The sequence below is a fragment of the Cryptotermes secundus genome, unplaced genomic scaffold (genome assembly GCF_002891405.2).
Source record: "Cryptotermes secundus unplaced genomic scaffold, Csec_1.0 scaffold1428, whole genome shotgun sequence".
Taxonomy (NCBI): domain Eukaryota; kingdom Metazoa; phylum Arthropoda; class Insecta; order Blattodea; family Kalotermitidae; genus Cryptotermes; species Cryptotermes secundus.
The window spans coordinates 160,696-173,566 of NW_019737416.1; the positions used below are offsets into that span (position 1 = coordinate 160,696).

A 12,871-nucleotide genomic window follows, 5' to 3' on the forward strand; every position below is an offset into this window, starting at 1 on the left:
AGCTACTGGCTGATACACACAGCTTGAAGAAGGCAAAGCATTTTCCTTTATAGTCAGTTAAGTAAACAGCGAGGTCAAGTTACTGACTGCTAACTAAACATTCCAGAGTCTTATCACGCATCTGCAGGTGGTTGCGTGCAATGTAGGTGGTGCCAGAGCGATGTATAGTGTGTTGCAACTTATCGTGTTCTAAAAGCCTGTTAACACATGAACGGTCTGCCATGTTTAAAAGCGAAAAACCTTTTAAAGGGTGCGCGGTCTGCAGAGTGTTAAAATCGATCTTTAATGATATTGGTGGGTGTGGATTGGATCCATCTGGATCAAGATAGGGAACAGCAGATGGGCTGTTGTGAATATGGTAATGAATATGGTAATGAACCTTTGGATTACTTTATACTGGGTATTTCTTGAGTAGGTCAGCACCTGTTATCTTCTCAAGAAAGATTCACCTCCATTGAGTGAGTCAGCTGATTGATTCTTTAATTGCTGATTGTTTTTCTTGACCTTGATGATTATTTGGTTAAGATTCTTCATGACTTTGTTAGCAACCCTTCATGAGGCCTGTAGATTTTTGTGTTAGTTTCACAACATTCAGACTAAGTTTGAAGGACAGAAATGTTTTAATTGGGTACCTACTTTATTTGCCCTTGTAATATATGGGCCTTTTTTTTTACCCCCAAATTGTCTGAAAGTACAAGGGTTACCCAGAAAGTAAGTTCTGATGGTCTGTTGAAAAGAAAAAACAATTTATTTACAAACCATTTATATTGCCATTCAGACTAAGTTTGAAGGACAGAAATGTTTTAATTGGGTACCTACTTTATTTGCCCTTGTAATATATGGGCCTTTTTTTTTACCCCCAAATTGTCTGAAAGTACAAGGGTTACCCAGAAAGTAAGTTCTGATGGTCTGTTGAAAAGAAAAAACAATTTATTTACAAACCATTTATATTGCCATTTGATGTACATACACTACTTTTTGATATTGTTTCCATCATTGTTGAGGAACTTGTGATAGTGGGGCACCAGTTTTTGTATCCCTGCATCATAGAATGATACCTGTGGTGCAGACCACATGTTAATGGCTTCTTTGACCTCGTTATTGTGGAACTGCTGGTCACCAAGGGAAGTTTTCAGAAGCAGGAAGGAACACATGAAAATAACTTGGCACTAAGTCTGGGCTGTAGGGGGGATGATCAAACTGTTCCCAGACATATTGTGACGGACGAAGAATAGTCGCTGCAAGAAGAGTAACCGAAACAACAGGAGACACCGCAAGCACAGCTACGGGACGGAAAAGGAACGGGGATGCACCGCTAGGCTATTCGGGACGAAGAGCCTTAAGGAGGGAGCAGTGTGACATGTTGCGCAAAGGAGAACCCCCCCTACCAGCAGTGACGCGGCGGGTGAGTCAGCGCTCCCCTCCCCCTCCTCCGCACGGTAACGTAACGGTGACGCAACAGGATTGTTACGGTAGTAACAGCGGTTACTACCGCTAGCGTTGCTAGTAACACAGCGCCAGGCAACAAGGGTGCTTATTACGTGGCCGTTTTCTGTATTGTCCGATCAAGGCTACATAAGGAGCAGCGAAGGCTATTCAGAGCGAGTTGTACTGTGACAGTCGCCGAGTGTGTTATCAACAGTTCTCAAGGCAGCAGCCTGCGAGTGTGCGATAACTAAGAAGTCAGCGAGCGGAAGACTTATTGTGTGCTTTCAAGACATAGTGAGTGCTCTAGTACAGTTATAATTGGAGTGTGTAATTCAGGGAGGCTGGTATAGCTCCCGCGTTATTTAGTACGTGAATACAAGTGAAGATCATGTTAAAGAGACTTTGTTGTAGGGTTTGTAAATTGTGGAAACCTGTAATATTGTGATAATTAATTGTAGCCGTTATTTGTAGATTGTTAAATAAACCAATTAACCATCTCTACGGCGTCTTCTGTAACGTAAACACGTTACAATATGTTGCAATGAGATCATTGCAGCAGAAGTGTGTGGGCAAGCATTGTTATGAAGTATCACAACACCCTGACTAAATATGCCATGTCGCTTCTCCTGGATTGCACGATGCAGTTTCTTAAGTGTGTCACAGTAGACACCTGCATTGATTGTTGAGCCTTGAGGGCCATGTCTGATTCCCTGTGACTGTGCAGCTCAAGAAATCACTGCCTTGAATGACTGAATGAATGAATGTATGAGGGGTAGGCCTTCTCAGCCCTTGCACCACGACCTACAGTGGTCTATTGTGCTTCCCTTTTTGATTATCCCCTCAGCAATCCCACACTTCGAATGAAGCGCAGGATTTTGTACGTGGGGGCGTCGAAATAGTCGCTTGGTTCCATAAATTATTGACCCAAGTGATGTAGTCTTAAATAAGCTAAGGCCTCACATTCGCACAGGATATGTGTGGCTGTTTCGTTTTCTTCTTGACACCTCTCACAAGTGGGACTATCACTTAGTCCCAGTTTAAACAGGTGTCCTTTGAGGTGACAGTGTCCTGTAAGTACTCCTACCACCCATCATAGCTGGTTCCTGTTTAACTTCAACAGTTCCTTCACTCTTTTAGCGGAAGGTCCTCGTATGAGTCCCTTTGTTTGCCTGAGTCCAGTTAAGGATCCCCACTATTTCTTGTGTTTCATGTTTGTCCAGTCCCTGATTGCCTGTCTGGCAACTCCTATAGAGATGCTACGGGCTGGTTCAGGTCCTATGAATGGTTGTTCAGCTCCAATCTTAGCTAATTGGTCTGCTGCTTCATTTCCAGCAATACCCTCATGCCCCGGCACCCATATCAGTTGTACCCTGTTATGTTTGGCCAGTTCCATGAGGGTTTGGTGGCAATCCCAGACCAATTTTGAATGATCTTGTGTTTGTGAAGCGCTTTGAGTGCTGCTTGGCTGGCAGATAGAATGTAGATGTTCCTATTCCTATAGTTCCTATCTAAATTCTCCATAGTACATGCCTTAATGGCATATACTTCTGCCTGGAATACTGTCGTGTACTGCCCAAGGCTGAAACTAAGTTTCCGCCTCATGCCATAGCAGTACACACCAGCTCCAGTGCCCTTATTTATCTTGGAACCATCTGTATACCAGATCAGTGCCCTTTTTCTATCGAGCCGAAACCCGTCTTCCCATTCACTCCTGTCAGGAAATCTGACTGTGAAGGGTTTTTCATATACATGTCTCAGTATCATTTTGTCAGACCCCATTTGTAATAGGGGTTCTTTTTTCATGTCCTGAGTTATGTATGCATGGCTGAAACCATCGGATCTAGGTTTCCATTGTTCACTGCACTGGAGACGGTAAATACCCGCCCTGGCCTCTGCCATTAACTGTAGATGCAGTGGTGGGGAGTCCAAGGAGTATCTACAGTGTAGCTGTTGGAGAAGTTCGAATTTCTCCTGTGATACCTAAGCAAGCCAGCCTTTGCAATTTGCTAAGTTCTGCCTTGCTTGTCTTGAGTTTAAATCTGGGCCACCATACTGTGGCGCCATATGTAATTATGGGTCTTACAGCTGCAGTATATATTCAATGCACAACGTGCGGCTGCAGTCCCCAAGTTTTACCAAACATGCTTCTGCATGTCCAAAAAGCCTTAATAGGCTTTGTTAATGACCTTGTCCAGCTGTTTTTTTCTAGGTCAGTCCCCTTTCTAATTCTAGACCAAGTTACATGACATTGCTGGAGAGCTGGATTGTCTTATTGAAGAGAGTCGGTTCCTTAAGGCCCTTTATATTTCTCTTCCTAGTAAAAGGTATAATTACCATCTTACTGGAATTGATGGAAAGACTTGTTCTTTCACACCATCGTTGGACCATGTTCAGAGCTGTTTGAAGATGCTCTGATATGGTCGAAAGGAATTTTCAATTTATGAGGGTTGCTATGTCATCAGCATATCCTAATGTATAATACCACAGGAGATCGTCAACGCCCCGGCTTCTCAGTAGGGGTGAGAACGCCCCCCTGCAGACAACCCCTAGAAGAGGATGCCCCCAGGGTTTCTCCTGATAATGTAGCTGCTATGGTTCTGCTGCCCAGCATAGCACTGATCCACCTACATATTGCAGGCTCTATGCCATGCTTTCCAGCAGCCTCTTTGATTGTATCAAATGAGGTTCTATCAAAAGCTCCCTCTATGTCAAGGAATGCTCCTAAGGTAATATCCTTGTGTTTAATCGCACTATCTATGCGTGTTACCACATTGTGTAATGCGCTTTCAATAGATTTACCTGTTTGGTAGGCATGCTGGTTGTGTTGTAGAGGATATGTCTTCAACGCCCCCATCCCTGATATGTCTATCCACTATTTTCTCCATCGTTTTCAAACAAGAAAGACGACGGGCTGATAGGACAATAAGCCTTTTTATTTTTATTATTATTATTATTATTATTATTATTATTATTAGAGGGGGTGGGTTTTCCCATGCACTTAGACCAGTTATTGGTCCATTGTGCGTCCCCCTTTAATTTATACTGTCCCCATACCCTACTGGTACTGGTGCATGCTATCAGCCCTGTTCAGCCAACGAGGTCGGCTGTCAGTACCTGATATTTCCCCCATCTACCAGAGGCATTGGAAACTACTTGGGCGGGAAATTGTTGTCTAATTTTGCTCAGAGGTCTCCTAGAGACATGAGGATCTTTTACGTGCCGTAAAACTACGACATGGGACCCACGTCTTAAAAGTCCCTCCCGGAGGACTTGTTCCCTGAATTTTTGCGCCCTTAAAAATTCCACGACTTCCGCCAGGTTTGAACCCGCATACCTTGAGTCATGAGGTGGAAACGTTACCCCTAGACTACGGAGGCCGTTTACAATAAGCCTTAGGCTCGGTATAATTAAGTTTCCTGGGCTTTGGGATAAACATGACATTAACTTGTCTCCAGGCCATGGGGATGAAACCATATGTCATGCAGGCTGTATACAGGGTGATTCACGAAGTTTTACCCCGGCTTATGGTACATATTCCTGGGGTTATTTCCTGCAAAATTTCCTTATAAACTTGTGGTCGATTTTCAGTAGTTATGGAGTAACAATAGATTTTCGAAACGCATCATTGTAAATGCAGCGCTATGTCCCCCACCCCCGACTGGGCGACCATGCATTCCAGTCAGCTGTGTTAGCAGATAATGCAGACCGGCTGGAATGTTGCATGTAGGTAGGCACAGCGTTCCCGTAGTAAACAGGACGTTGTGTTGGTGACTTTGGGAAGTTAAGATACCGTACACATTTTCCACTGAGGAATATGCCAATATGGTGTTTGTTTTGGGTGTATGTGATGGAAATGTGAGAGCCGCTGCTGCCGAATATCACCGGCATTAACCTAATCGCAGGATTCCGAATCCTAAATCCATTAGCAGTACATTCAACACATTAAGACAAACTGGTTCTCTCCCCAGCATTCGTATACAATACGAACGAAATCCTCAACATGAATTGTGCGAAGAAGAAAACATTCTCGATGCTGTAGAGCACAGTCCACGTGCCAGTACAAGACATCTAGCTCGGCGGTTCGGGGTTTCTCAGTCCATGGCATGGAGGACTCTTCATGAGAACGGGCTGCATCCATATCATTTACTGCAAGTACAACACCTACAACCAGGAGACCATGATCTTCGTCTGCAGTTCTGCAACTGGTTAAATGGAAATTGGCAGTTGTACTGCTTGATAATATTATGCGATGAGGCACAGTTTACATGGGACAGGGTCAACAACGGTCACAACTTACATGTTTGGGCAGACAGTAATTCCCGTGCCACGATAGAATCGAATTTTCAACACCGATTCAGTGTCAGTGTCTGGTGTGGTGTTCTGTATGATCAGCTAATCGGGCCGTTCATTTTTCCTGGCCGTATAACTGGTGAGATTTACCTCCACTTCTTAGAAGAAGAATTACCACAGATACTTGAAGATGTTCCTCTGGCAACAAGATGCCGGATGTACTTTCAGCATGACGGGGCGCCTCCTCACTTCTCCCACGCAGTAGCAGCTCGCTTGGATCGGCATTTCCCACAGCGGTGGATTGGTCGCAGAGGCCATAACGCCTGGTCTCCCAGGTCGCCAGATCTAATGCCATTAGATTATTGCATTTGGGGCTGGATGAAAGACATTGTGTACCAGGTAAAGGTACAAACACCTGAAGCATTGCTTGAACGTATTCTGGACGTGGCGATGACAATGAGGAACAAATGTGTGGAACTGCGAAATTCTATGCGCGTGGTTCATATGCGTGCGACACGTGTTGATGTGCAAGGAGACATTTTTGAAAATCTTATGTAAATCCAGTTGTCTTCTAAAGCACTACAGTTTAAAGGAAACAGATTGATAGAAGGGTGTGATATGCAACCATTGGTATGTTTACAGAATGGGATGCTGAAAATAATGTAATTTTGTAACATAAAATCGATGAAAATGTTGCACAATGCAAAATTAAGAAATCGAAAAAAAAATTATTTTTTGAATGCTTATTTCCTAAAACATTAATGATTTAAAAAGTGTTTGTATTGTATTTCTAATTTGTTTTGACTGAAATTGGAGGAAGAAAAAATTTCGCCAGTTTTTAAATTAGTGTATCTCTTTAATTATAAGTTGGGTACCATTAGTATCTTAAAAATTTTTGTTCCAAATTATCTCAGGAATGCCCTCCCTAAATGGGGGTAAAATTTCGTGAATCACTCTGTATATGCAGCATAGGTGTGGAACAAAGTTTTGCCCCATGCTGCAAACCTGCCTGTTCAAAGGCTACAATAGGCCAATTAGTGGCTGCCATGCTGAATGGACCCAGTTGGACTCCACCCCCCCCTAAGCAAATTTTATGTCTGTTCGAACTGATGATTTATAGATCACAGGAGCTAGGAGTATGCAGAGTCACTAATCTCATAATAATCATGTACATATCTGTATGACCTAAAGTTTGTGGTCAAATGTTCAAGCTAAAATTACAGTACTTCCATAATTACTGTATGGATACATGGATGGGTTTTAGGGTTGGAAATTTGGTACCTTTAATTTTCCTTTAACTTTGCCACTTTCATCAGCTTATGAATAATTTTCCCGCCACTGGTTGGAAGATTTATAATTTTAAACCTTAGTATTTGTATTTAATTTTACTCTAGTGACATGGAGAAGCGCAAGAAGGCTCTAGAACGATTACGGGAGCAGCTGGCCAAGTTAGAACTTCAAGCAACAGATAGGGAGGAAAACAAGGAAATTGCACTTAGTACCTCCAAACTGAATTATCTGGACCCACGGATATCTGTGGCATGGTAAGTTGTGTGATGCATGCAGCTCCCACACACACAGGAGCATCTGTGATAGAATTTATCATTGCAGTAAAATCTCATTTCAGTTTTGGATAGCTGAAATTTGAGGCACTATGCTACAAGCCAGGAGGTCGCGTGTTCAAGTCCCAATGAGGTCATTGGATTTTTTTTTTCAATTGACCTAATCCTTCCAGCCGCACTGTGGACCTGGGGTTGACTCAGCCACTAACAGAAATGAGTACTAGGAATATTGGAATATTCTTGGGGGTAAAAGGCGGCTGGCGCATAGGGCTGACAACCTTGCTGCCATGTGTGAGCCAATTGTCTAGAAAATGTGGGAACCTCAACATCTCACAACGCTATGGGCCTCCATGGCCTATTACAGGGATACCTTTACTTTTACATCATTATAATACTGCTGGTGTATATAGATAAAAATCCAAATATGGTTGAAATATGTAACTGCAGATCAGATTTTATTAAACTTACAGAATCTTGCTTGCAGCCGACCAAGTCAATTCTGTAATTTGTTGCATGCGCACATCAGAGAGTAAACACATCTGCTCATATCAGTTTGGCATAACAGACCATCATAAAAATCAGTTGAAATCTCATGATACTTATCATATTGTCACATGTTGGGTGGATCATGCAACAAATAACTTCACGTGGGTCTTGGATTCAGCGAATCTTTATTGGACACTCAGTCTTACACACCTTACAATTGTTATCACCTTAATTGTATTCTGTGGCGGCTATCTTCCAACTGTCTTGTATGGTGGCTAGATCTCAACTGTAGTCCTGTAGCTCTGTCGCTCTCGACTTATGTAGGTGTTCTGCGAACCGGATATGAGATACCATTCGCCAAGGTTCGATCTCGTGTTCGGCAATCCGTTGCTTTGGGAACGCTCTTTACATGCTGGTAATGAGTTTCGTCTCGTCCATTGTTACTAAACGGCCTTTGTTGCTACAATTTCCATTGTAGCCGTTGCACGGCGATGGATGTAAGATAGCTCGTCACATTGCTCCCTTCTAAAGGTTGTTCGCCCCCAAACAGCCTAACAGTTCTTCCTTGGTTTCGTTTCCTAAGGTGTTCGTCTTCCACATGTTGCCTCCACCTTTTCTTCTGAGTTTTCCCTTCCTTCCATCTGCCCCCCTTCTTCCAGACTGCTCGCCCCGAGCACTTCCAAGGTGCAGCGTTTGTCAGTCCCATTATCTCACATTCATTCTTCACTTTCGTTCTTTCCTCGTTCACTCTTGCTAGGGAGGCCGGTGTTTCTACTACCAGTTCCTCCCATACGGGCCTTTTCCTTTTTTCGTTTTGTAGGGGGTCGACCCCTCCACAGTGCCCATTTTCTTATTTTCCGTAACCCGTTGGAAGTACCGACTACTTGTTTCACAAACTTTCCTCTGAAAATCACATTGACGGTCTTCTCTCTCAGGTGTAGCAGTTCCTCTATGTCTTGGTTCCTTATGCCCCTTGCTGCATTTCCGTTGTGGCTGACGCCTCCTCCCGGACGTCTGTTCTTTCACGGTTCCCCTCAGTATGCTGTCCCTGACCCAGTTCTTTCTGGCGATTCCTTTGCACCGTGCCACTCTGGCGCAGTGGGTCGTGTTCGCCCCGAGGATGTCTGTCATGTATCGTGCCACTGTTACATAACGGGACATCCTTATTCTCTCAGGGGCCAGTTCTTTCCACGGTACACAATTACTTTGTGTCAGCGATTTCTTGAAGATGTTCCTCTTGCACCATGCCACTGTTGCACGGCGGAACACCTTCCTGCAGGCAGCAGCCAACTTCCTCCGGGGTCCACAAATTCCTCAGGTTAGTGCCTTTGGCTCCTCGCATCGCCCTGCAGTTTGCGTTTTGCTCCTATGCCGCTTCTTCCGTCCTTTGACCGGTTTCAGTACCGCGCTTTCAACGGGGACTTCTTGATGCTCTGCCGCCTCAGGTTTCCTGTCCACTGAGGTCGGCCTTCTCTCTTCCCGATGCGCCTCCATCTCTTGGCAGGCCATTGTCTCTTTTTTTTTTTTTTGGTATCCATTGTTTCTTTTCCACATTCTTCAACTGGTATCACTGTAGCATCTTGTACGGGTACTTCTTGATGCTCCACTACGGACTGCATCATTTCTGAATGGGGCTCAGTCTTCTCTGCATCTGCCTCCATCGCTTCTTGGCAGGCTGTCGTCTTTATGTCATTTTCGGTCACTATCTTTTTGTGGTTGGCGTCCCTCATTTATCACCTGGCAGCCCATATTTTGTCTCGCGTGGTGGCAATCTCCTCTAGCCAGGCTTTCGTGTCGGCACTCATCTCTTCTGGCCTGACGGTTATCCTTCCGTTTCGTACGGCGGCAACTCTTTCTTCCCAGGCTTTCGTATCGGCATCCCTCTCTTTCCGCAAGGCTGCCATCTCTTCTCTAAGGGCTTTCCAATGGACCAGCAACTCTTTGGGGCTGGTCCCCTTCACCAGGAGTTCCACTATCTGGTGTGACTCCATTTCAGCTCGTGTGGTGTTAGACGAATAACTTCCAAATTCGCCCCAGAATCCGAATTAATCCCACTTCTGACACCAGTTGTCACGTGTTGGGTAGGTCATGTGACAGATAACTTCATGTGGGTCTCAATTCAGCGAATCTTTATTGGACACTCAGTCTTACACACTTTACAATTGTTATCACCTTAATTGTATTCTGCGGCGGCTATCTTCCAACTGTCTTGTATGGCGACTAGATCTCAACTGTAGTCCTGTAGCTCTGTCGCTCTCGACTTATGTAGGTGTTCTGCGAACCGGATACGAGACACCATTCGCCAAGGTTTGATCTCGTGTGTTCAGCAATCCGTTGCTTCGGGAACGCTCTTTACACGCTGGTAACGAGTTTCATCTCGTCCATTGTTACTCAACGGCCTTCGTCGCTATGATTTCCATTGTAGCTGTTGTGCGGTGATGGACATAAGCTAGCTCATCACAATATGTTCATTATATTACAGTTTCTAAACAACATGATTGAATACATGCAACTTTTTGATATTGTAATATGTTTATTTGTGTTCTGATTCAGAAGGTACAAATTTTGGAATTTGTTATTCAAATGTTGAACAATGAAGGAAATTCGTGTTTGGGATGACCCTGAAATTAATTTGTTTTATGTTGCATGGGAAACAAATTTTTATATTACTTCCAGCCTTTCCATTGGAAGAGTTCTTGGAAATAAAATGGAGTGAACATGTAGTTCTTAAGATAGTGTGACCTGATATGCACAGTGCCCAGTAACATAAAGATGTACATGTACATTTTGTCCACTTCACCTTTTTCCTACTTCCTAAGTGTAGCAAAATGTCAGAGGACTGGCAGATTTCAGAGTTGCTTGCTGTGTATATTTTTTTTCATGTAATTGACTATTATCTGTATAATAGCAATGCCAGGAATGTTTTCAAACACATTCACTGTATGCAGGCTAGACATTTTAAACTGCAGCTGTGGACAGCATAAAATATTTCCTGTACTGCTGAAAACGTGCTCATATCTTGCCAAGTAAACTTCATTGACCCCTTTCCTCCAGTCCAGTGTTGTATTAATCAGTGCCTCTGTGGTCTAGTGGTCAGAGTTTCTGGCTACAGATCCAGAGATCCTGGGTTCGATTCCTGGTGCTGCCAGATTTTCTGAGAAGTAGTGGGCCTTGAACGGGGTCCACTCAGCCTTGTGAGGATAATTGAGGAGCTGTTTCAAGGAAATAGCGGCTCTGGTCTAGAAAATCGAAATTAATGGCCATGGGGATTTGTTGTGCTGACCACGTGACACCCTCTATCTGCAAAAGTTGGCACTAATTTCGCCGGCAAGTGGTGGTTGCTCGCGGACTGAAACCACATTTTTTCTTTTGGCAGTTCACTGTTACTAATTGCATGTATTTCTTGAGTTACAAATTGCTAGTAATTACCATCAGAGACACTGTCATCCAAACTACTTTCTCCCACATTATCATCCAGATCTCCATCTACAGCCTCAGTTATTTCAAACTCCACAGGCTGTACTGTTGATTCCATGCTGCCTGCGATCTCAGACATTATTTTTAGAATGTCAGTTGTCAGCTGCATGATGTACTGCAGTCATTAATATACGAATGAAGAGTTCATTTATTTCATTATAGCTTGATCCAAACCACATCTTCATAGAGTATTTCTTTCCATATCTAGAGGGTAGAGAAATTGAACATGCAGTAGAATGCACTGTTTACATGAAATAACAGATAGGCTGTTTCAGTATCTGAGGTATGGTGTTCATGAAACCTTGTTTGGAGCTTAAGCACAGTCAAAACAGGCGCTTCAGTTTGGTGCCCATTCTGCTGTCAGCTGCATTCTGGCTGCTGTGTAGAGCTGCAGTCATCAATATCATAAAATTATGTCCAGGCCAGAAAAGGCATTTTATCTTAGCCTTTCATGACACAAACAGGTTTCACATAAATAGAGGAGGGATCCACCAAGTAAACCATGGATCCTTGGTTGGTATAGTGGTTTGTGAATGAGAGTTTTCTGGAGAGAAGTACAGGCAGACCTTTTGTGAGTGACAAATGTCAAAAATATTAGACACAAGATCTGCAGAGATTTGTGCAATGTACCATACCCAAAGTGGGGGCATGCGGTAGTGTAGTTGTTTGAGGGGCTATGCTACAAGCCAAAAGGTCGCGGGTTCAAGTCCCAGTGAGGTCATTGGATTTTTTCAATTCAACTAATCCTTCCAGCCACACTATGGCCCTGGGGTTCACTCAGCCTCCAACAGATATGAGTACCAGGAATTAAATAACATTCCTGGAGAGTAAAGCGTGGCCGGCACGTAAGGCTGACAACCTTACTGCCATCTTTGAGCCGATTGTCTAGATGATGTGGGACCCTCAACGTCTCAAGCCTATGGGCCTTTGCTGCCTGTTACAGGGATAGCTTTACTTTACTTTTTTACCATACCCAAAGCAACAATTTGGCAAGTTCTTTATAAAAGTGCCCATCTCCATTCATATTGGTTACACATTGTGCCACAGCTGAAACCCAGGAAATGGAAGGGTATGACTGGTTCAGTTTCCTTAGAAGTGGAAACCCTTGAGTCATATGAATATGAAAAGGACAGTCCGAAGGGTAATGTCTTGGCAGCAATATTGGAAGGAAGGCTTACAGATATTATTTGCAGAATGAACAATGGTGAGAGTTTTCTCAACATGCTGCACTGTTGGTTGATGGTACAGCTTCAGGAAGATATTAAGACATTCCAAACATGATTTATTCCCAGGCAAGATGGTTCCCCACCACACTTCATGACAAAATGAAGTTGTATCTGAATGATACAGTGGTCAGTGGATTAGTGGTGGGCGCCCTATGGAATAACCCCCCCCCCAGATCACCAGATCTCACAACCCATGGATTTCTTCAGGATGTTTGTTAAGGATAATGTAGTGCCCCTCTGCCCTCTGCTGATTACACTGAACACCAAGATGCAGATCATATGGGCCTGTACAAAAACTGTCTTGATATTCTTCTAAAGTATAAGGGCAGGAGGTTAATATCAGTTTGGCATTGCTTGAGGCACTTGTGGTGCTCATGTTGAACCTGAATAGCTTCTTAACTG

General features: G+C 43.7%; 1 protein-coding gene across 1 annotated transcript in view; it reads left to right on the forward strand.

Annotated features, from left to right (window-relative positions):
- The window catches only part of LOC111870430 (DNA topoisomerase I, mitochondrial), a 76,019-nt gene that overhangs the window by 61,154 nt on the left and 1,994 nt on the right, over window positions 1–12,871 (forward strand). Inside the window, exon 16 of the mRNA XM_023862731.2 lies at window positions 7,113–7,262. Coding sequence (XP_023718499.1) covers window positions 7,113–7,262 — 150 coding nt within the window. The remainder of the gene's footprint in view (window positions 1–7,112; window positions 7,263–12,871) is intronic.